General features: G+C 43.4%; 1 protein-coding gene and 1 long non-coding RNA gene across 4 annotated transcripts; one reads left to right on the forward strand and one right to left on the reverse strand.

Annotated features, from left to right (window-relative positions):
- The first annotated feature begins 5,420 nt into the window (after positions 1–5,420).
- LOC141995250 (uncharacterized) lies at positions 5,421–9,481 on the forward strand. The gene is made up of 3 exons (XR_012641283.1): positions 5,421–6,227; positions 8,128–8,194; positions 8,967–9,481. It is a non-coding gene; the product is annotated as an uncharacterized LOC141995250 (long non-coding RNA).
- LOC141995236 (uncharacterized) lies at positions 7,641–20,110 on the reverse strand. 3 transcript variants are annotated; one of them, XM_074966304.1, is made up of 3 exons: positions 19,984–20,110; positions 16,217–16,380; positions 7,641–12,967 (listed from the first exon to the last, which is right to left on the reverse strand). In XM_074966304.1, the coding sequence occupies exon 3, from the start codon at positions 12,672–12,674 to the stop codon at positions 11,631–11,633; it is 1,044 nt and encodes a 347-aa protein (XP_074822405.1). In that variant the 5' UTR covers positions 12,675–12,967; positions 16,217–16,380; positions 19,984–20,110; the 3' UTR covers positions 7,641–11,630. The 3 variants fall into 3 exon arrangements, 2 of the variants coding, with proteins under 2 accessions (XP_074822405.1, XP_074822396.1); XM_074966295.1 differs by having other exon boundaries at positions 16,217–16,392; XR_012641281.1 differs by lacking the exon at positions 7,641–12,967 and adding an exon at positions 12,993–14,312 and having other exon boundaries at positions 16,217–16,392.
- Between the last annotated feature and the right edge of the window lie 5,312 nt (positions 20,111–25,422).

A 25,422-nucleotide genomic window follows, 5' to 3' on the forward strand; every position in this document is an offset into this window, starting at 1 on the left:
AGATTCATTGAACTTAATAACTGAGCAGCCAAATTGGCTAATGATTTAAAAATCTTTGACAGAAAATTGTCCTGAATGATCAACCTTCCAAGAATGTACTTTATGGGTTTGTGGTAATATGACAGATGGTTTTTTCTTTCCCACTCCCCTGCATTACAGCCCTGATTTAGGGTAAACTTAATTACACTGGTATATAAAAAGACTTATCTAAAATTGCTTGTAAAAAAGACCTCAAAGGTTGAATCTGAGTTCATACTTCAGAAAGCATTAGATAATGGTAGCTTTTGAGTGCCTTACAATACCTAGCAAGCATGTAGGCAATAGCCTCTTTGTAGCATGGGGCATAAGATTTTTACTTCTGCAATGTATTGGTTGTCTGAGTCCCTTCTGCAATATGAAAGACTAAGTGCACTGTGTAGTATCAATAATTTACAGGGTTACTATTTCCCCACCACCACCACCACCGGCAGATAGTAAAATAGCTACAATCTCTCATATCTCCTTCTGGGTAAACATTCCTACCTCGTGATAATGTATTGTCTCTGAGGATAAGACTTTGCTTGAGAATTAATTAACCCAGGCTCTTATTCAGGTCCCCCCAACTTCCCTCCTGTCCAAACACAGAGCCATCTCACCCAAGTTTAGTGGTGCTTTCAACCTTCCTGTCCACACACTAAACCCTCACACCTGATTTTAGCAGGATTTTACACCTATGCTGGCTGGTCTGGCTGTAGCTACAGGCTAAAGTCATAGATTCATAGATTAATAGATATTAAGGTCAGAAGGGACCATTATGATCATCTAGTCTGACCTCCTGCACAACGCAGGCCACAGAATCTCACCCACCCACTCCTGCGAAAAACCTCTCACCTATGTCTGAGCTACTGAAGTGTTCAAATCATGGTTTAAAGACTTCAAGGAGCAGAGAATCTTCCAGCAAGTGACCCATGCCCCATGCTACAGAGGAAGGCGAAAAACCTCCAGAGCCTCTTCCAATCTGTCCTGGAGGAAAATTTCTTCCCGACCCCAAATATGGCGATCAGCTAAACCCTGAGCATGTGGGCAAGATTCACCAGCCTGATACCCAGGAAAGAATTTTCTGTAGTAACTCAGATCCCACCCCATCTAACATCCCATCACAGGTCATTGGGCCTATTTACCATGAATATTTAAAGACCAATTAATTTCCAAAATCATGTTATCCCATCATACCATCTCCTCCATAAACTTATTGAGTTTAATCTTAAAGCCAAATAGGTCTTTTGCCCCCACTGCTTCCCTTGGAAGGCTATTCCACTCCTCTGATGGTTAGAAACCTTTGTCTAATTTCAAGTCTAAACTTCCCAATGACTAGTTTATATCCATTTGTTCTTGTGTCCACATTGGTACTGAGCTTAAATAATTCCTCTTCCTCTCCGGTATTTATCTCTCTGATATATTTATAGAGAGCAATCATATCTCCCCTCAACCTTCTTTTGGTTAGGCTAAACAAGCCAAGCTCCTTGAGTCTCCTTTCATAAGACAGGTTTTCCGTTCCTTGGGTCATCCTAGTAGCCCCTCTCTGTACTTCTTCCAGTTTGAATTCATCCTTCTTAAATATGGGAGACCAGAACTGCACACAGTGTTCCAGGTGAGGTCTCACCAGTGCCTTGTATAATGGTACTAAAACCTGCTTATCTCTACTGGAAATACTTCATCTGATGCATCCCAAGACCACATTAGCTTTTCTCACGGCCATATCACATTGGCAGCTCATAGTCATCCTATGATTAACCAATAGTCCAAGGTCCTTCTCCTCCTCGTTACTTCTAATTGATGCGTCCCCAGCTTATAATTAAAATTCTTGTTATTAATCCCTAAATGCATAACCTTACACTTCTCACTATTAAATTTCATCCTATTACTATTACTCCAGCTTACATGGTCATCCAAATCTTCATGTATGATATCCCGGTCTCTCTCTAAATTGGCAATACCTCTCAACTTTGTATCATCCGCAAACTTTATTAGCACACTCCCACTTTTTGTGCCGAGGTCAGTAATGAAAAGATCACATAAGATTGGTCCCAAAACTGATCCCTGAGGAACTTCACTGGTAACCTCCCTCCAGCCTGACAGTTCACCTTTCAGTAGGACCCGCTGTAGTCTCCCTGTTAACCATTTCCATATCCACCTTTCAATTTTCGTATTGATCCCCATCTTTTCCAATTTAACTAATAATTCCCCATGTGGCACTGTATCAAATGCCTTACTGAAATCTAGGTACATTAGATCCACTGCATTTCCTTTGTCTAAAAAATCTGTTACCGTCTCAAAGAAGGAGATCAGGTTGGTTTGGCACGATCTACCTTTTGTATAGCCATGTTGTATTTTGTCCCATTTACCATTGACCTCAATGTCCTTAACTACTTTCTCCTTCAGAATTTTTTCCAAGACCTTGCATACTACAGATGTCAAACTAACAGGCCTGTAGTTACCCGGATCACTTTTTTCCCCCTTTCTTAAAAATAGGAACTATGTTAGCAATTCTCCAATCATACGGTACAACCCCTGAGTTTACAGATTCATTAAAAATTCTTGCTAATGGGCTTGCAATTTCATGAGCCAATTCCTTTAATATTCTTGGATGAAGATTATCTGGGCCCCCCGATTTAGTCCCTTTAAGCTGTTCGAGTTTCTCTTCTACCTCAGATATGGTAATATCTACCTCCATATCCTCATTCCCATTTGTCATGCTACCATTATCCCTAAGATCCTCTTTAGCCTTATTAAAGACTGAGGCAAAGTATTTGTTTAGATATTGGGCCATGCCTAGATTATCCTTAACCTCCACTCCATCCTCAGTGTTTAGCAGTCCCACTTCTTCTTTCTTTGTTTTCTTCTTATTTATATGGCTATAGAACCTTTTACTTTTGGTTTTAATTCCCTTTACAAGGTCCAACTCTACTTGACTTTTAGCCTGACTCACTTTATCCCTATATGTCCTGACCTCAATAAGACAGCTTTCCTTTCTGATCCCTCCCATCTTCCACTTCCTGTATGCTTTCTGCTTTTTCTTAATCACCTCTCTGAGATGCTTGCTCATCCAGCTTGGTCTACAACTCCTGCCTATAAGTTTTTTCCCCTTTCTTGGGATGCAGGCTTCCGATAGCTTCTGCAGCTTTGACTTGAAGTAATCCCAGGCCTCCTCTGCCTTTAGATCCATAAGTTCTTCAGTCCAATCCACTTCCCTAACTAATTTCCTTAATTTTTGAAAGTCAGCCCTTTTGAAATAAAAAACCCTAGTTGCAGATTTATTTTTGTTAATCCTTCCGTTCAGTTTGAACTGAATTAGCTCATGATAACTTGAACCAAGATTGTCTCCTACAACCATTTCTTCTATGAGGTCCTCACTACTCACCAAAACCAAATCTAAACTGACATCCCCTCTAGTCGGTTCAGCAACTACTTGATGAAGGAATCCATCAGCTATCGCATCTAGGAAAATCTGAGCCCTATTATTATTACTAGCACTCGTCCTCCAGTCTATATCTGGGAAGTTAAAGTCTCCCATGATCACACAGCTTCCATTAGTATTTACTACATTAAAAACATTAAAGAGGGCTGAAGGGTTCATGTTTAGTCCATCCACCTGGAAACAGTCAGGGCACACCCTGACCGTTGTGTAGGAGCAACACATTGCTCCATCCAAGGACGAGGACCAGATATGAACCCTGGGAAGTTAATTAAAGGACAGTAATCGTGGGAAGCTTCCTTGGCCTGGCCTCAAGGCCTGAGAATTAGGATTGTAGTAGATAGAGGCTGGAAAATAAGAATATTAATCAAAGTCATGTATTCCTTTGTTGTGTCTTTTTGCGGTGGAAGTAGGTAATGCGCAGGGGGGAGAAATATAATAAAAGGGAAGGTGGAAAGCTGACAGGCGGCAGCCCTTTTCAGCTAACCAGCTTGCTTGCTTGGATAAACCTGTGTTCTGTCTCATCATTGAACCGCCACAACTGGCGCCCAAACGTGGGGCCCTCAGCACTCACCTCGCCCGGCAAGGGTTTCAGACGCGTCACTCATCCGCTTCGCGGATCCCGGTGAGTATTTTTCATTGTGGTAAGTATGGGAAGCTCCCTCTCTGCTTTGCAAGTGCAACACCGCAATGAGCTACAGTATCTGCTGCGTAAGGCTCAGCATGACTGCCCCGCTCGAGAACTCACTCTCCTGCTACAGGAGGTGAGTGCCCAGTGCCCGTGGTACCCTGAAGCCGGAACCCTTAAGCTAGCGGACTGGGAGCGGTTGGGCCAGACATTGCATGAAGAGCCTCGGGCGCCCATGCAGGCTTTACATGCCTGGCACCTCTGCCGCGATGCGATACAGCGTGTTGCCTCGGACAGGCCCTCCCTCGCGAGGCTGGTGATCTCACCACGCCCGTCGGCTCCTGCAGCCACCCCCCCTCCTACCGATGCAACACAGTGTGTCACTTCGGAAGAACCCTCTCCCGCACCAACAGAGGGGCTGCCGATTTCGCCACCGCCGTCGGCTCCTGCAGCCATCCCTCTCCCTGCTTCGCCCCCAGTGCCTTTATTACCACCGCCTCCCTTACCTTCCCCACCAGAGCCGGTCTGTGATTACCATCCCCCCCTGAAACCCCATGCTTCGGGGCCCCCCAGGGGGTCGTCTGCATCTGCTCAGAGGCTTTCGCTGGTGCAACAAATGGTTCACGCAGCGAAGGCTCGCTCAGATCTTACAGCAGAGGAGCTGGCTGAGCTGGTCTCGGTTTGTCCGGTGACCTGGCAAAACGATGACCAGGGCAACCCGGTTGGAACCTGGGTCAGTTTGCCTTACTCCGTGATTAGAGAGGTAAAGAAAGCAATTCGCGAGTTCGGTCTGACTAGCACGTTTGTGCGTGGTCTCATTGAAGGGCTAGGTAGTGGATACTCCCTGATCCCTGAAGATTGGAAGGCGCTGTTGCGCATGATGCTGTCACCCAGTCAATATGTTATTTGGATTAGTGAGTATCGGCAGGAGGCGGAACGCCAGGCCCAGATTCATAGAGCGGAAGGTATTATTTTTGAGCACTTGGCAGGGGAGGGACCGTTTGCTACCGTTGAGATGCAAACTCAACTCCCTCAGGCCCTCTTCCCCCTTATTTCCACCTGCGCCCAGCATGCTTTCCGGAAGGTCCCGGATTCAGGCAAGCCTACTAAAAGCTTTGTTAGTATCCGTCAGGGTGCATCAGAGTCCTTTCTGGATTTTACCAACAGATTGCAGGAGGCTATCCTCCGACAGGTGGATAACGCTGCGGCAGCTCAGGAAATCCTGTTAAAAATGGCAGTTGAAAATGCAAATGAGGATTGCCGCCGCGCTCTCCAGACGGCGCAAGCCTCTGGCATTTTAGAGCTCTCAGACATGCTACGGGCATGCCAAAACATCGGCACACAAGCCCATAAAGCTGGAGTTCTGGCTGCCGCCCTAAAAAGAACCGGAAAAGAGGGGAAGCGTTGTTACCGCTGTGGCAAGGAGGGTCACTTCCAGCGGGAGTGCCGCTCATCAAAGGCACCCGCCCGACCCTCAAAAAAGTGCCCCAAGTGTCAAAAGGGCTATCACTGGGCTAATCAGTGTCGTAGCGGGCCGGGAAACCGCGCGGCGGGTCCCCCCCGAACCCAGGGCCAAACGGGGGTGTTTCCCACTCAGACAACCGTTCCTCTGCCTTAAAATCCATAGACTCTATGAGGGCGGCGACTGCTGGAAGTGCAGGGCTTGATTTGATCATGCAGGAGGACACTGATTTTCGGCTGCCAGGGGAGGTCTGCGCCATACCTACCCAGGTGACGGGACCTCTCCCTGCCGGCTTTGTGGGTCTCGTTCTCCCTCGCTCTCATGCTGGGAAACAGGGCTTTTTTGTCATCCCCGGGGTCATTGATGCCGATTACACCGGCATTATTAAGGTTCAGGTGTGGACTCATCTTCCACAGTCGCTCCCGCGTGGACGATCAATTGCACAATTGATTTTAGTCCCCTATCAGGTGCCAGCTGCCGAGGATCGAACTCGGGGCGGAGGCGGCTTTGGATCAACGTTGTCTCACTCGCCGTCTCACAGCACGTCCTCTCCACTTGTTGCTCTGACAATGTCAGTCCGCCCCTCGAAACCTCAGTTAACACTTCTCTTAAATGATGTTCCTTTCACAGGGCTGGTGGACACTGGAGCTGACGTTACGGTGATTCGTGATCCAGAGTGGCCGGTTAGTTGGCCTACGGTTCCTTCTAAAGAGTTGTGGGGGATCGGGGGTAGTAAACCCGGGCGACAGAGTTTATCTTGGGTCACAGTCTCTAAACCGGGAGGCCGTACCCTTGCTACTATCCGCCCTTTTGTGCTCCCTGTCCACCTCAATATTTGGGGCCGTGATTTACTCGCAAAGCTGGACACCACCCTCGATATTAATATCTAATGGCTCAAAATCCTCCCTCACCCACATTGCCCTCCGCATTGCCCTTGGTATGGCAATCCTTAGAGCCCGTCTGGATTGACCAGTGGCCCCTCCCTCTAGAAAAGCTAAAAGCGCTTCAATCGCTTGTGCAGCAGCATTTGCTGGCACAGCGCTTGGAAAGCTCTACTAGTCCCTGGAACACCCCGGTGTTCGTTATTAAGAAAAAATCCGGTGCATGGCGGCTGTTACATGACTTAAGGGAAATAAATAAATGCATCCAACCTATGGGCCCCTTGCAATATGGATTACCAAATCCAAATTTAATTCCTCAAACCGATCAGCTCTGTGTATTAGATTTAAAAGATTGTTTTTTCACCATCCCCCTTTGCCCACAAGATCGCGAAAAATTCGCGTTCACGGTGCCACAATATAATAATCAGCAACCCTCTCAAAGGTATCAGTGGAAGGTCTTACCCCAGGGAATGCAAAATAGTCCAACCTTGTGTCAGCTTTTTGTGGATCGGGCCCTCACTCCTTTTCGTGCCCGGTACCCTACGCTAAAGGTCTACCATTATATGGATGACATTTTGCTTAGTGGTCCCCAGGTCACGGAACAACAGATTGAATCTTTGTCTCAAATCCTCGGCCAAAATGGCCTGTTGGTGGCACCAGAAAAAATCCAACGCTCTTATCCCTACCACTACCTCGGCCATAAGGTTTTACAAACCTATGCTGCTCCGGTTCGTCCGGCACTAATTCTACCTCAACCCCTAACCCTTGTTAAATTACAACAGATTTTGGGTCATTTAAATTGGATTCGGCCCTATTTTCGTCTCCCCACCTCAATGCTGCAGCCGTTGTTCGAGCTCCTACGTGGAGCCCGAGCACCGGGTGCAGTTATTGCCATCACTAAAGAGCACATTGCCTGCATTCGACAAATTAATGCAGCATTAAGTCAGCAGTTTGTGGACAGACCCCCTGAGGTCCGTCCCCTACGGCTGATTCTTCTTGCCACCCCTCATACGCCCACTGCGGCTCTGTTTGTACCCCGTACGAATACAGCCGTCTCTATCATAGAGTGGCTGTACCTCTCCTCCACTCCTCCTCGGAATATTTACCCATATCTAGATGCCCTGTCTGATCTTGTTCGTAAAGCCCGCCACCGTGCAGTGCAACTTACTGGCACTGATTTAGTTGATATTGTGTTCCCCTTGTCCTGTAGTGAATTTGATTCCTTGTGCCACACCTCCTTGGCTTGGCAGGTTGCTCTTTGTGATTATGTGGGAGAAATTTCTTATAATCCCCCAAAAGATCCTCGGTTGGTAATTACACAAAAGGTGCCTCTAATTGTTCATCGTCTTAGCCGCTCTCAACCCATTGTTTCTGCTGTTACTCTTTTTACTGATGGCTCTCCACATCGAGGTGTCGTCACCTATCAATCAGGTGACCCCCCTCGTTGGCGTTCTCGTTTTACACTGCCTCAGCGTTCCGCGCAGCGTTCAGAACTGGCTGCTGTTATTTTAGCCTTTCAACTTTTCGCTGATTGTCCCTTTAATTTAATTGTGGACACCCATTATGTTTATCAAGTGATTGATCATTTACCCCTTGCCCTCATTACCCCTCAGGTCGATGTGGACCTCCTTCGCCTATTTTTGTCTTTGCAATATCTTATTTCCACTCGTAATTTCCCTTATTTTGTTGCTCATATTCGCAGTCATACCCCTCTGCCTGGGTCACTCACTGAGGGCAATGCACGCGCTGATCGCGCGTTACGTGGTCAGGTAAATTCCCTCTTTTCTGACCCCATTGAAAGCCATGCCTTTTTCCATCAGTCTGCCTCTGTTTTGGCCCGGCAGTTTCACATTCCTGCTGATCATGCACGTTCCATTGTTCGTTCCTGCCCCCACTGTGCCGCTGCTGCTCCTACTTTTTCTTATGCCGTTAACCCCAGAGGTACTGCAGCAAATCAGCTATGGCAAATGGATGTCACTCATGTGCCACAGTTCCGCCCCTATTCCTTTTTACATGTTTCTGTTGATACTTATTCGGGATTTCTGTGGGCAACCCCACAGCGTGGGGAAGCCACTGCTAAAGTTATTCACCATTTGCTAGCCTGTTTTTCTGTTATGGGTCGCCCAAGCCAAATTAAAACGGATAATGCCCCAGCTTACTGCTCCACAGCCCTCTCCACTTTTTGCGCCCGATGGAACGTCCGTCTTAAACACGGGATCCCTTATAATTCCACGGGCCAAGCCATTGTTGAACGTGCCAATCGCACGCTCAAAACCTTGCTTGATAAACAATTAAAACAAGGGGAGCTGCGTCTCCGAACCTTAGGAGACATTCAACAACAAATGCATATCCTTTTGTTTACTTTAAATAATTTAACACTGAACGCAGATCAGCAGACCCCCGCGGATCGCCATTTTCACAAATCTGAGGTACTGGAAAGACCGCGTGTCTTTTACCGTCAGCTGCCCGATCCGCAGTGGCTGGGCCCAGTACCTCTAATCACTTGGGGTCGGGGATATGCTGCTGTGTCTCTCCCTGCAGGACCGTTGTGGGTTCCAGCCCGGTGTGTGCGACCAGCACTGAAACAGCATGGCGTGGCGCCAGGGGCTGTCGAACCCCATACCGGAGTTTCAGCTGACCCTAGAGGAGAACGTGGTGCCTCCCGGGTCGACAACGGCGGGACGGAAACGGAAGAGGCGTAGCGTCCCAAGCCAGCCCGTGACATGGGGAGCAGTAAAAGCATTGGTCGCGGCGGCTCAACGAAGACTGGCAGCAAATCAACAGCCAGAGACTCCTGAGACTTTGTTTGTGGCGATTCTCGCCCAAATCACTGCTAATTCTGTGCTGATTGTATGCCTTTTGTGCCTGCTATTTCCTGTAGGGGTTGGCTCGGGAGCGCTTCCCCCGTTACGGGCCCGAATGACATATAACATATGGGAAAGATTGGCTTCAATAGCAAATGTTACCCACTTTTGTTTGTCTGATTCTGTAGCAGCCGGAGAATTGTTAGGTACATGCCTTATACCAGTATGTCATCACCCTGAGGAAATAGGGAATGAGACGATGCTCGCTGCTTATGTGAATCTCTCTTCCCAATACTCTGGCATGGCTAATTGGGGCCCGGCCAACTATACCTTGCCTCACACGGCTATATCCCTCCACACACCGTACCCGGCCGGGGCCAACAATGTCACCTGTGCGCGTGTGGTTAATTGCACTAGTACAAAGGTGCCCTTGGGCTGTCGGCAAATTCCTCAACCCCTCTTAAATTGTTCCCACGCTGTAAATGTTTCATACAATTATGACCATATCATCCTACCATCAGGGTGGTTTTTTACCTGTGGCTCACGCACCTTTAGTTATATTCCTGCAAATTTAAGTGATGGCACCCTTTGCTGTCTTAGCAGAATGACGCTTATATTGCCTTTTGCCAGCCAAAGGCACAGTAAAAGAAGTGTACCCCTTTCAGATAATTGTGTTGCAGATGTTGAGCTTTTTAGTCGCGCTGAGTATACTGCTTTAGCGGCCTCCATTGTTGGGGTCCCCGCGCTTGCCACTTATACAGCTAGAACCCTAAATGCCCTGGCGTGCTTTGCAGCGAAGGCAATTAACACAACATCCCAGGCAATTGCCCTACTTAATGCAGAGCAACACGAATTAAGGGATGCAATTTTGGATAACAGAGCAGCCATTGATTTTCTGCTCTTAAAACATCACCTAGGCTGTTCCACGTTTCGGCATATGTGTTGTTTTAATTTAACTGATAATAGTCGTTCCATAGAATCTAGACTGGCCGAGTTGGCCAATCTTACGGCACACATACGTCAAGATGTGGGGTTTGAGGGCTTTTGGAATTGGCTTACAGGTTGGCTGCCATCTCTAGGATGGCTGCGACAACTTTTTGGTTATGCTGTGTTTGTGATCATTGGGCTTATTTTTTGCTGCTGCTGTGTACAATGTATTCCCTCTTTGCTAAGGCTTTGTAGAGATTCGCCCTGGCAAGCTCCCCGAGTTATGTCCTTGTCAGTCTGGGAGTTAAATTGCTTGCAAAAGCAAATTGACGACTACCATGAGATGGCCGAGTATAATTAAACAAAAATCGGGGGAATGAAGGGTTCATGTTTAGTCCATCCACCTGGAAACAGTCAGGGCACACCCTGACCGTTGTGTAGGAGCAACACATTGCTCCATCCAAGGACGAGGACCAGATATGAACCCTGGGAAGTTAATTAAAGGACAGTAATCGTGGGAAGCTTCCTTGGCCTGGCCTCAAGGCCTGAGAATTAGGATTGTAGTAGATAGAGGCTGGAAAATAAGAATATTAATCAAAGTCATGTATTCCTTTGTTGTGTCTTTTTGCGGTGGAAGTAGGTAATGCGCAGGGGGGAGAAATATAATAAAAGGGAAGGTGGAAAGCTGACAGGCGGCAGCCCTTTTCAGCTAACCAGCTTGCTTGCTTGGATAAACCTGTGTTCTGTCTCATCATTGAACCGCCACAGAGGGCTTTATCCATATCCAAATTAGATCCCGGCGGTCTATAGCACACCCCAAGCACTATCCCAGGGGAGGCTTGAGTAGGTTTCTTCCCCAGTGTAATTTTTGCCCAGATGGACTCTGTCTTATCCATTCCATCGCTTCTTATTTCTTTACATTCTGCCTCATCATTGATATACAATGCTACTCCACCACCTTTACCTTTATTTCTGTCTTTCCTAAACAGCACATACCCTTCAATACCTGTAGTCCAGTCATGATGACTATTCCACCATGTTTCTGTTATTCCTATAATATCTGGTTTCACTTCCTGCACCAGTAGCTCTAGTTCCTCCATTTTGTTACCTAGGCTCCTCGCATTGGTGTACAAACATCTTAATTTTTGCTGTTTGGCCTCACTCAGATTCTGTACCCTATTAGGCACGGTCATTCTACAGCCAGTATAACCTATAAGACTGGTATCCACGCTGCCCTTCCTCCTTATATACATTCTCCTACCCATGGCTGTATCCTTTCTTACTTCGCTTTCTTCCCTCTCAATGCTAAAATCCGGCGTGGAGATTACCTGGACATTTCCCAACCATCTCCCCCAAATTCCTAGTTTAAAGCTCTCTTAATCAGTTGTGCCAGCTTCCATCCTAGAAGTCTATTTCCTTCCCTACTCAGATGAAGTCCATCCCGAGAGAACTGTCCTCTGTCCATGAATGCCTTCTAGTGGCCATACATCCCAAAGCCCTCCTTATAGCACCACTGCCTAAGCCATCTGTTGATAGTCATAATCATGTCACACCTTTGTTGCCCTTCTCTAGGAACAGGCAGAATCCCACTAAAGATCACCTGAGCCTCAATTTCCTTAAGTGACTTCCCCAGCCTAGCATTGTCTCCCTTAATACTTTCCAGCGAGAATCTAGCCGTATCATTTGTTCCCACATGAAGGATAATTAGGGGATTATTTCCCACTCCCTTTAGGATCCTTTTCAACCTCAGGTCTACATCCCATATCTTAGCACCTGGAAGACAGCACACCCTTCTATTCTCTGGATCAGCTTTGGTTACAGGCCTGTCTATTCTTCTCAGTAAAGAGTCCCCGATCACATAGACCAGTCTTTTCCTGGTGATGATGCTATTCTCCAGTCTATCCCCTGTTCCCTCTGGCTGCAAGTTCTTTCCATTCCTATTCTCCCTTGTAATCCTCTTCAGTCCATCCTGTATCCTCCTGGGGCTCATATTTGGTGTAGACTCCATTGACTCTTCCCCTTTTCCTATAGGACTAGCTGCTCTTCTCTTCTTCCTTGCCTTTCCACCTTCAGTGACTATCTGCTGAGTCCCTTCTTCATTTTCCAACTCTGCAAAGCTGTTCTTGAGCTCTATTTCTCCTTCACTAGCCCGTCTTTTCCTCTGCCTGGTTCTTTTAGTCACATGCTTCCACTGACCATTTTCCTCACCCAGTCTCCCCTCAGAATTCCTCAGTCCTGCTTCCATCTGCAAGTCTGAGCTTTTCCCTTCAGATACCTCATGTCTTTGCTCTATAATCTGCTCAAACCCTTTTCTAAACTCAACCAGACTTTCCACCTGCATCTCCAGACCTCGGATCTTTTCCTCCATCAGCTCTATCAGACGGCATTTCATGCAGACAAAACTCTTACCAGGTGCCCCCTCCAGGATCATGTACATACCACAGCTTCCACATCCAGTCATCTTCATTGTGTCTTCCACTACATGGGTTACTCCCACTGCTGCCTCTGTATCTGTCATAGCCTTCCCACCTAAATCCTGTTAATCTGGGAAAAAAAACCACACCAAAACACCAGCACCCACAGCAAAAACAAACCCCAAACAAGCACCACAAGACAAACTCCCCTGTTTACAGCTCTGTTTGCTAGCTCCTGTGCTGCTACGGCTGTCCAGGTGCTGCTTTCATTCAGAGTAGTAACCTCCTCACTTTGCAGTAAGGATGCAGGGTAAATCACTCAAGTGCTGGTAGTTCAATGTTTTCCCAGAATTCTCCTCGTGTGCCCAGCAGAACAGACAAGTTCTTCCACAATTCACTGGAAAAGAATCATAAAGCTGCTCAGCATGTTGCAGTGCAAAGAAGCATGGGAAATGCCCACAGATGTCCTAGGACTTTGCAATGTAGCCGCTTGCATCCAAGCTAGGCTACTCAGGGTGCTCAGACCCGGGCGCAGATTGCCTGGGTAATTCTGCAGTGAAGACATACCCTTAAGGAAGGGCCCGAGCCTTACAAGTTCTCTTGCTTTTTTTTTACTTCTAATTAATTTGTATTTTAATAGTCTCTGCTTTTTGAATCTTAATGATTGCTGTGCTTTCTTCCTGCTGTTTACAGTAATCTTGACAGCAGTAATATACAGTTGATTTTCTTTTATACATCTGCATCCTAGCCTCAGCCTAACAGGAGCTGGAGCTCATCAGTTCTAAGTGTGAAGGCATGTCCTTCTTGCTACCACTGTGGAACATATAATAGGTGACAATCAGGTGCAAAGTATTATGAATATTTAATGGAAGTAGCCCCACATTAGGCTAGATGTCTTACAGTAGAATTTAAAAAAAGAAAAAGAAAAAAAAGTCTCTGACTCACAGAGATAACATTTTAGTGTTAGATATGAAACCCCAAAGGCAACAAGCAAGCTCTTTTTGGCCATGGTGGGAGATTGGGATGATGGAGGAGTGGGAGAACTGGCTTTGTTTTTCTACCCACTATTCAGAGTGCTCTAATTTAGTAGAAATGAAAATGAGTCTGGGAGAAAGAAGAGCAAAGCTTCTCAATAAGTTGCTGGGCTTCAGGGATGTTAACAAGGGCTAGACCTGTCTGAGGCCCAGAAATTTTAACGTGCTAGCTGATGTAAACTTCAAGGCACAGGTCTTAATTACTTGTCCATCATTTCTGGCTTGCTTGGCTGATGGCAAATCTAAAGACTCTGTGATGTTACTGGCTCAGCAACTCTAGCTTGCTCAGCTAATGGCAAGGCCCAGGCCTACCAGGAAGATACCACCTCAGCATCTCTACTATGTTCAGATTATGTGATATACTGGGACATTGTGAGGTTACTTGCTTGCTTCGTCCCTAAACCAGTGATTCGTCTCAATATAGAAGATTACCTCTCACGTGTCATGTTATTTGTGCCCAATATTGCTGCTGCTCACACTTGTGTATACTGATGCACTGCACACGAGGACTTGCAAAAAAACAAAGCTGAATTTATTTATGGATGGGAGAGAGTATAGCACTGTTATTCCTGATACAGAATGGACTCCCCCCCCCAAAAGGGTAGCAGATTGTCCCTGCCCCAAAGAGCTTACAATCTCTTTGTTCTGTGTTTTTACCGTGCCTAGCCCAATGGGGCAAAGAGCCACGACTGGGGATCCTGGGTGCCACTGGAATACAAATAAATAAAATAGAATTATTTGGGGGATATAATTGGTTCTGACTGTAATAGAACAGTTATTCAAAACCAATAGCTGTCCAGAGATGAAAGCTGCATTCTTACACCGTTTTAGTGTCTCTTAGCATTCCACTTCATTTGATTATTACAAAAATGAGAGGTACATGGACAATATGTTTCAGAAGATACTGGACTGAATCCTCTGTTCATAGCCATAAGGACACTGCAAACTCATGAACAGAAATTCCTGGAATATTAACTCCCCTCAAACACCTCTGCAAGGATGATTTTGCAGATTGAGTCTCGTGTTTACATCTTTGGTAGACACCACTGCTCACAGTAGCCCTTCAGGGCTATTTAGTGAGTCACTGTTGCAGAGATACTACTTTTTTTTTTCCTTTTTAGCATAAACCCTCAAATACTTCATTAAACTACCATTGGACAGCCACACGTCTCATTTTTTAATGAACAGAGATTGTGCCGGCCTCTAATTGGTGAAGAAATTGCTGCAGTTGTATGTTAAATTTTCCTGCTTTGCACTGCAGCACTGGTTTATGTTTTGTTAAATTCCTTTGCAGCTTTTTTGTGATGAATTGTGTGGTCTAAAATAGACACCATAATCAAATATACAGTGCTCCTGTTTCTATGCTCTTTTTTTCAATTTAAATGAAGATATACGTGATCAGTAATGGTTACTACTGCCAAAAGTGATGCTTAGAGAGTAAAAGAATTCCTTCAAACATAACCTATTTATATTATACTTTTATAGACAGCAGCTTTACCCTCAAGTATTGATCAGGACACCCAGGTGAAAGACAGGCACAGGGATGGATTTATGTGTCAGGCTGCAACTTTGTTAACTTAACAATGGGGGAGAGGCAGGGCCGGATTTCAGTTAGACACAGTGGGCATGTTCCTAGGGGTGCCAGTGTTCTAGGAGCACCTTACCTCTCTAAAACTGTGTGCAACATGAAGGTCAGCTATAGGCGGAAGGTGGGGTGGCGCTGAAGATGCTGTGCCTCCGGGCGCATAAGGTGTAAATCCAATCCTGGGGAGGGGTGACATCTGCTACCCTCTCTCACATACCAGGCATTTAATTGGGTCCAGTGTGGGGATGCAAAAGCCTATTATCAGTTATTATCCTGAACAGATCAACCACCATTCAGAGGTAAATTAACTCGGTTTGTTGTTTCTTTTTAACTTCTTCTTCTTTTTTTTTTTTTTTTTGAGTGCATCTGGTGACTTTTGGTACCAACATTTAAAAAACAACAACCCTGCTTCTACATATGTTGGTGCAAATATGCATGCTCAAGCTTTCGTGCATGTACTTCTTAAGTTCAAGTTTTAGCAAGTGCAAAGGCTCAGTCCAGGGCCCCTTTACAACTTGGGCCTTCATACTTATTGATCTAAGGGACAGATAGAAAACCCATGTTGTGATGTGGAGCTGGCCAGTTCTGTCCTTTATTTTCTCTCTTCTGTCTTGTTAATGCAGCATATATGAAATATAAAATCCACACACAGTGAACTGTATATCAGATTAAGTAAAGATGAATAGGAAAATTTCCTTCTGAATTTCCAGGCTTTGGTGCATTAAAATATGATTGATACTAATTTAAATGCATTTTTAGGTTTTCACTTTCATTTTTAAGGAACCAAAGTCAAACAAGTGTCTTTTAGATGTTGTATATGATACAGCGATTGAACCCAGCTGAGTTCAATGGATTGATTCTGACCTTATAGGATCATAACATGAAAATCCTTGTTAAAATTAGGGATGGATCAAATTTAGTTTTGAACATACTCAAACATCATGCATTCAAAATGTTGACTCAGATTCACATGTTAGGTGAGAATATCAGAAAAAGAATCAAAGAATATATATTTATGTACTCTTACCTAATAACATCCATGTAATTTGGTTTAGTCCTGTATTGTCAATGGTCTTCACTAGTCAACTGGTGCAGAGTTAAGATGGTATATGGTATACAGTAATTAAGGTATAGGGCCACACACTGAATGATGAGAATATAAAGCAGTATCAACCAACCGAGGCAGGAATCCTGTAGAAAAAACTATGAGACCATGAATAAATAAATAGGCAACCTTAACTCTGTCATTTCCTAACATTTGTGTGCCTGTATTTGAAACCTAAATCACCTTTTTAAATATAGATTTATTGCATATATATATATATATATATATATATAGGCTTGGCAGATTTTTTATATACCATTTTGTCAGATTATATCTATGTCTATTTGAACCATTTTTTAAATTTTTATCAATTTAAATTGTCACAGTTGTGGGAAGTAATGCTAAGGTCAGACAACGGGATGGGGGATCAGGCAATTATTTAATAACAGTAGATGATGAGATGCAAAGTTAAAGCTTTATAACCGTTAATACAGAAATTGTCAACCTCACATAGCAAAATATGCAAAGTAAATATCCTTAAATCAAACTAATAAGTACTCAAGCAGGATGTTTCTTACTTTGACTATCTGTAAATTTAGATTATTATATATGGACATATTTTTTCATTGGTGCATGTGCTGTATTTGATGTTTACCGACATTTACCAAAAAATGAAATGAATAAAAAACACCAAATCTTTCCAAGCCAAAATATATAGAGGTGTAAGGGAGTGGGAGGGGGAACACTGCTGCCTCCATGGCATCTGGGTCAGTGAAAGAACTCAGGGCATAGGAAGAACTTTTTGGTGGAGAAAGGCAGCTATTGGGAGCAAAGAGGAGGAAGGCTGACTTTGGGGCAAACGCTCAACCTATCCCAACCCCCAACCCCTTAACCCTCCCCCTCTTCACATTTTACCAACTCCACCAAGAAGCTGCTTCTCCCCACAAATGCAATTATCTCTAACCCAAGCTATGTTTGTGATGGGTTTAGTGCTCAATTCACATGAGTCCAAGATTCAATATTTTGCACAGCTTTATTAAATAACATCATGCACTCACTCCTATGGACATTCTACACTAAACTAATGCTGCAGAAGAAGCCTTTCTCCTCCTTTCTGGGAATGTGATAAGTTTTATTAGCTCCAGGGAGAAGAGGATATGAAAATAAACATTGATCTCACCCCAAGGAAATCTGACTCTCTAATCCACCTAATCTATTTTATTTCTCTAACTGTGTATACTGTGCTTATCACCATAGTAGTGAGAACTATTAGATTGGTGGGAGGAATCTGGGGGAAAGACTTGCTGCTAATAAGAAGATATGATCTTGCATGTGGCTCTAATAAGAAAACATCCCCGGCTTCATCCATCTTTCCAACTGTGGCACAAAGGATCAATCCATGCATCCCAATGGAAGTGCTTACAGAAGTGAAATGGGACTAATTGGATTTATATAATGTCACCCTGGAAGTCCAGTCACTCTATGCAACATGGGCACTGAGTTCAGCAAAGGGATGGAAATAGGAATAAACTGAACGTGACTTTTGTTTAAAATCTACAATGCTCTGAGTTTAGTTTGTGAAGCATAAGACTAATTGTGTATCTTTTGATGTCTTGCGCCTGGTTGTAATATCTCTCCATATCATGATATCTTTTATTAGCTTGTCAGTATTTTAACTAAACATTGACATTTCTTTTTTGCCAGGAGTAATTAAATATTTATGGGCATATACTTGTATGTTTGAGCTCTGATTCAGGTATCAAAGGACAGGCCGAAAAATGGGAGCCTTATGTTGTCCAGTAAAAGGTCAGTAACAGATTTTATGTATCTCACATCATTAAGCCAGCCAAGAAAAAAACAAATTAAATTTGTACCTGTTAAAACTGCCCAAGAACTGTAAGGACATTGCTTGCCAGAGTCATTTATTTGGAAGGTTCTATGGTTCATGACATGTGCATTTCACATTGTTAAACAACATTCAGTTTCTAATTCCCATTTTCTATCATACAGACAAGGTATTACCTCACCCTTTTTGTCCCTCTAATATCTTGGGACCACCACGGCTACAACACTGCAAACCACTGTCTATCATGTTTTTTGTAGAGCTGGGTTTGACATCACAGGTTAAAGAAAACAAAACCAGTGTTTGTGTTCAGGAGAGGTCCTGCACTGAGGCTTACGGGGTTTAAAACCTCCCCAGATGTTTGCCTTCCATTAGCTTCTGCTCAGTTCAATCCTTTATTTCAAGTAACATTCTCTAGCCCTCATGGTTTCAAAGAAGACCTTACAAATGAGAACTGAAGCAGTGTTGTATTCCTGAGTCTGTAAACAGGTATCCTGAAACAAAAGTTCCAAAGCAAGGTGCGAAATGTCCCCTTCATAGTTAGGACAATCTGAAAGTTAACATTAACTATTTAACAGCTGATCACTTCAATAGAAACCTCTGGCTAATGTGCTCATGTATTGTTCTTGGATGCTGTGGATAGTGGAGTGCTTCAGGTCTCTCCTTTTTCTATTTGACTGTTGGCCTAGGTCTGCCCTATGACTGAGTTCCTACACCTTTCCTGGGCAGAGGGTAGAGAGGAGAGAAGTAAGCTGCCACTAGTTTACTCTGCCCCATGCCAAAGAGAGCTGGAATGGGAAAGAAGTGAGATCTTTCTGGATTATTTTTCTCTTTGCAAAAATAAAACAAAATTTAGAAGAGGGAAGAGAGAGCTTTCCTTCCCTGAAGTTTTTCCTTCTGACCACTAGATAACAGCTGTTGCTGAGAAATAGATACCAACTGCCTCCTCCTTTCTCAAAAAGTCCTGTGGCACCTTATAGACTAGCAGAGGTATTGGAGCATAAGCTTTCTTGGGTAATACCCACTTTTTCAGATGCATGTATTCACCCACGAAAGCTTATGCTCTAATACCTCTGTTAGTCTATAAGGTGCCAAAGGACTCTTTGCCGCTTTTACAGATCCAGACTAACATGGCTACCCCTCTGATACTTGACTCCTTTCTCAAAACTACCTCAGTCCTGCTCCAATCACCATCATGGGTAAAAGTTTCTGTTGCTGCAAACCTTCCTATTTTCAGGCCTGCGAAAAGGAAGAGAGTTTTATGGTATTCCTATCTGAGCAGCATGGTTAAAACAATGGTAACGGAATATATTGTTCAAAAGGAACCTTAAAACAGGTGTGCTACTTCCAAACTGGACCACAGAGGGAGTTGTTCATTGTGGCTCCCATACGGCAAATCAGGAACACCAATCTGGGCAGCCTGAATGTGAGTGGGGGCAGGAAAAGGCACAACCAGGGAAGAAGAAGATAGTGATTAAAATACAGAGGTTAATGGGGAGATGACTGAGCCCTTCAGAATCATGAGAGAATTTTTCCATTTTATTGGGTAAACTGACAATAAGAGAAATCCAAAGGGGACAAATCAAGATTTGAAATTACTCTGTACAGAAAGGAGCGCCCCAATGAATGTATTTAGGAAGCACTAGAAATTACTGTAAGTAGCTGTTTCAGTCTTACTCTCTGATACCTGGGGTTCTTTCAATCCAAAGCTCTTGCTAACTTTTACTCTGTGTGAGGTGGTGTCAGGAAATAAATCATGGGAGACACGGCTGTCCGACTGATAGATGGCTGGCACAAACAGGGTAACACAGGAGTGCTTTCACTTAAAGCTAAACTTTACTTAGTCTCAAGCACTTGCACACATCCACAACAGGTTAGTAAAACACCCCCAACCCTTGATGATTACCGAAGCTGAGTGTGGCTCTCGAGTGGTACAGTGGCAACCTTCTGGTGGCCAAATCTTCCGTCTGCTGTGGGGACCACAAGATGCAACCAGAGGGAGAGTCCCTGGAGAAACCCTCCCGAAGAGTCCAACTAACTCAAACTTTCCCCCCTAATTTATACTTTAGTAATACAATGACATGTCACTTAAAGAAAACATGTTAAGCAAGCAGTTTCAAAGGTCAAGCAAGAGGTTTCCTTCTGGTCATCAATTAACCCAGGTGTGATTTTTTTCAGAGTTTGCATGCCTTGAGGCCCTGACAAACGCATTCCTGAGGGTACATACACAAGCTTCCTGTTCTTCTAAAATGCATGTATCAGCAATTTTAATACAATTCTTATCAGGAAGGACGTGGGGTCAAGCTGCCCTTTCTGTGGCACCCAAACCCCCCTCTCCTCCTGCCTTGGTTAAGCTGAGGCTGCTGCATGGCCAATTTACGGACTGCTGACATGGCTGCTTTTAGCAATAAGCAATAGTGGTTTCAGGCACTTTACCGGTTTGCCAAAATCTCCCCGTACATCACAATAGAGTTCTGCTCACCTTCTTAAGCGAGTGTTTCTGTGCCAAATGCTTTCTCCCCTCCAGATGGAAAATGAAGTTGAGGTGCGTTGGGAATAGGCTGTGAATTATACTGATAGGCAGAAGCATGGTGTGGGGTGGAGAGATGACCTGAATTCAACTTCTTATCCCCCTCAACTTTTCACTTTAGAGCTGGTCCTGTCTGAGGTTTCATTTATAAAAACAAAGTAGCAAACAGTTTTTCCATTTGTGAGTAGTAGGACTTGCATTTGGGCATTTGAAGTGTTTATTATGCTCTAAATACTGATTGTCTAAAGTAAAATATTGTAGCTTCAGAACACTATTGAAATTTCCTAGTGCTCTTCCTGAGTTGCATCCTCATTAAACTACTCAGTGTGTGTTCTCAGCTGGACAGCAGCTTTATAACGTCTAAGTAAGCCAAGTGGAGCTCTCACAAGGCACAAAATGCTGCAGTCACGAGGAAGAACTATTCCAAGGAACTGCAGTCAGACTTGTTAAAAATCATAACCACTGTAACATTTGTCTTGATTCTTATTTCAGCTTGGAAAGAATTTATTTTATATTTTGAAAATACAGCATACTAGGGCTTAATTCTGTCACTAATTTCATGAGAGGGCATCGATCATTAGGAGATGATTGTGCAAAATTAATAAAGTGGTACTTACAAATGGTGCAGATACAGTTAAGCTTTTAAAAAGTGGGGGGGATTCAGAACCATCCTTTTGTGGTTTTTGACACATGTAAATTTATTGCAGAAGTAGCAAAGACATAATTAATAAGAAAAGGGTTTTCGAGTGGAGATGGAGTTTTTGTTAGTTTTTAAGAAGAGGTTTAATGCCATCTAACCAGTGTTGTAATTATCCAGAAGCTAACTGAGACTGAGTCCTCCTTGTTCATGAATGGGCTGGAGCATCTCCTCAATTAATCTACCATTGGTCGAAAGCTATAACCTCTACACATACCAGATGCACCTTTTACACCGCAATGCAACTCCGCAATGAAGGGGTTCTGGGTGACTCAGTGTCTCCTCATTGGGAAAAAGAAGTTCTGTGTTCTGTGAATGCTTTGTTTTCTTTTTTACTGCAGGTAGCATGATGCCTGACTGAGATGGGTGATGAATGATTTTTTCAGGGGCCTAAAATATATAGCTAGATTGAGACCAAGTATGTAATAGAAAGGCCCTAAACAGTAAAAACTTTATTGGATGTTGCCTGAGTAGAGTTCATTTAAATACAGCACAGAGAATCAGACCATGTTTTAACTATGTTGGAACAATTACTGCTCTAAATTGTGTGCCCCTAGTATGGTAGGTTTTGTAATTTCAATGGGACTTTATGATTAATAGCATTTAACATTCCTGTTGAGGATAAGGTGGTCAGAGGCAAAAGAGGAAGTGGGAAGAAAGCAGAATGAGTGACAGAAACAAGAGAAGAGAGAAAATGTTGTCTACTAACGAATCACAAGGCACCTCTGGATTTTCTGAACAAAATGCCTAACCTTTGTATAAACACAGAATGTAGATTCTAAGGGGCTAGAATTCAGAAAAGCAATCTAACCAATGGATCCACTGGCACACTAGGCTAGACCATTAATTGCAACATTGTGTTTTCTCTTTTAGGCATATTTAAGATCCAGTGAGAAAATGCAACTTTTCTGGATTACAGTTTAGCCCATATGAAGTGAATCGTTTAGTGACTGAATTCATGGCACTGTGGCCATGCCTATGCTACAGTGACTTTAGCAGCATAGCTATGGCAACGTAGCTATGCTGCCATAACCCTGTAGCTCAGGTACAGTCTACAGTGACAAAGAGATTTTTCTCCCTGGCAGTAGGGTAGATCTAGCTGCATCTATACCAAGGGTTAAGTTGGCAGAGCTACAGTGTCCAGAGATGTGTATTTTTCACACCCTGACCGCCATACTTATGCTAACTTAATTTTAAAAGTAGAGCAGACCTGTGAAGCCTAACAAAGAAAATGTAAAAACAACCTTTGTTGATAATTGAAAGCCCTACATGCAGAAAAGCCAATTCAGACAAGGGAAAGTGATCCAAGTCACCTGACTCGGGCTATGCCTACTCTACAGACCTTACAGGAGCACAGCTGTACCTGTGTAGCCATTCTATGCCGGATAATTAAACCACACCCAACGAGTGGCAGTAGCTATGTCAATGGGAGAGTGTCTCCTGCCGACATAGTGCTGTGCACACCGGCGCTTTTGTTGGTGAAACGTATGTCGGTCAAGGAAGCGTTTTTTTCACACCTTTAGCCAACAAAAGTTTTGCTGACAAAAGTGCTTGTGTAGACAAAGCCTAACAGTAGACTTGAAAAAACTAGAGTTTGAAGGGTAGGAAGAACACACAGTTGGGTCCAAAGTGACAAGAAAATGACAATGTGTCTTGTTCCTCGTGGCAGGTGTAGTGTTGCCTGAAATTGCATCTGTTTCTGTTAGAATTGGGATGTTCTGCATCTTGGTATCTTGCAGGATTGGACCCTAACTTCCTAGTTCTAAATTGAACAGAATCATTTTTCCCCTCTCTGTCTCCAGAAGAAAAACCCAGACTTGCCAAAGAGATTTTGCATTTAAAACCTCATGAATTGCAAGTTTCCGCTATTGATCTCTCTTACTCTTTATCCTTTCTCCTAATTTGAAAGTCTAAACTGGGGTGGGGGGCACATTCTGTGGGAAGTGGGAGGAGGGAGCTGATTGTTTTTGTGGCAACAAATGTTCTTCAAATATTGGTGTGTAAAATCTGAAAATGCTCTACTGGATATTGCATTAAATCAGATTCAAGGAAAGCGTGCCCTCTCCTCCATTTCTTACCGCCTACTTCCACCAATGCACAATGACTCTAGTTGGGACAGTGGTTGCACTTGTAATTTAAATATGAAACAATATTTCAGCGGAAACATGTTCCTTGCTTATTGGCATTATAGGAGAGCAATATAACTCTTTTGCAAAAAGTGAATGTCAGATGTACTAATGTTCAGTGCAGAGCTTAGCCCTCCTCCAACCTAATCTATGGCACTTTTCTTCTAGAAGGTAATTTCAATTAAGGGAGACTGACTGTTTTCTCTGGAGAATATTATCTATCTCCAGCAGCAGGAATTCTATATCAATGACCAAAGTGTCCCTGAAATTAGAGTGCCAAGACTTAAAGGCCTCACTGCTCTTTATCACAGTTAGAATTAATGAAACAAATTAGGAACATTGTTTCTGAGATGTTAATTACATGCACCTAGCTAGGACATTCAGATGAGGTCAGTCCATATCCTGAATGACTGATTTTCCTGACAGAATTTCAGCCCTACTTTATATAAAAAATAAACTATACACACATACTTCCCATGGAAATACATACAATTCTACAATAAACACGTACAAAACTACATTTTAGTACATTAACTCCAAAGGTGTTAAAACTAATTCAATAAGGTTTAACTTAATTAAATAAAGTTCATTCAGGATGGTGCAGGAAATTGCCAGTCACAGTGATCACATCTGAATCTTCTGTAATGGATTGGAAGTCTTGGTCCTCTGTCATGTTCTGAAGTGTTGGCTGAGAGGGCAGCTCCATGAAGAGAAAGATAATATGAGGACAGAATACTGTCAAACATAATTCATATCAATTAGTAAACTCCATCTTATTAGGATTAAAAAGTTGGTTGTATATATCTGCTTTCTAACTCTTTTCCCCTTAAATCTGCCACAGTCATATATATGGGGACCAGATCTGACTAAGCTCTTTTGTTCAAAATCTGAAATTTCTAGTCAGTGGATCATGCAAATGCACCTGTCTTCCTATGACAAGTTTGCATTTAAACCTTATATGCATGCTTACCGTGTATTCATTTCCCTGATAGATGGAACTATCCTGAAATTTCACTTGCATGTTTAGATGCAGAAACTCACATTTCATTGCCTTGGTGACTACAGGTTTTATATAGTTGTGTATAAAAATGTATTGGCTGGTGATATTTGCCAAACAGGAAAGAATAGCTTTGCCTTACATTCAGAGCTAAGTAAAATAGGGAAATAGACCAACTCCCTTTAGAATCTATTGGAATCTTTCCACTGCCTTTTTCAGTGGAAAATATTCACTAGTCATTGGGGAAAAAAATCAAAAACTGAAAGTTGCCAGCCAATGGCAGCTGAAAACAAAACAAAACAAAAATTCCATCCAGAACTAATAAAAAATTTACAGGCAAAATTTTTCAATTTTTTCAATAAAACACCAAAATAATTTGAGGCAAGAAAGAACTTTCCTCATACAGTTTTGTTTAATCAGAACCCCACTTGTCCATTAAAAAAATGTTTGATGAATTGTTTTCAACCAGCCCTAACAAAACTTTAGGGTAAAACATAGGAAAAAAGGATGGTGAGGAAAGATGAAAGTAACATCAATGTCTCTATAATAAAGCTTGGATACAACTTGATTGCTCTGTTAAACAATGTTTCTTTTTATTTGCTTTGATACCTTTCTTCCCCTCACAATCTCATAAATGATATAGTAAAATTGAGTTTTTGGAAAGATTTAAGAGACCAGAGAAGTAACTGATGAATGGGTTTGGGGAGGATATTCAAAGCTTAAAGGCAGCATTGGGGGAGGGATAAAGATGTTTGAGAAAGCAGAAGATGAAAGGGTTATTGAGGCTAGTTTCAGTAATGGAGCGGAGAAGGTGGGGAACATGGAATGAAAAACCAAGTCTGAGTTACAGGTGGTGGTGTTGTGATGTAGGGCCTTGATGGCAAGAATAAGAATGTTGAAGTGAGTGTGCAGGGCAATGAATGGGTGAGTCAGTGAATGGTTATTCAAAAAACGTATGTGATGGGGTCAAATCAACAGGCAAGAAAATTTATCCT

The sequence above is a fragment of the Natator depressus genome, chromosome 1 (genome assembly GCF_965152275.1).
Source record: "Natator depressus isolate rNatDep1 chromosome 1, rNatDep2.hap1, whole genome shotgun sequence".
NCBI lineage: Eukaryota > Metazoa > Chordata > Testudines > Cheloniidae > Natator > Natator depressus.

Bases quoted from the DNA above. Each gene is read 5' to 3' on its own strand.
- LOC141995236 (XM_074966304.1), bottom strand. From the start codon at position 12,674: ATGACAGATACAGAGGCAGCAGTGGGAGTAACCCATGTAGTGGAAGAC.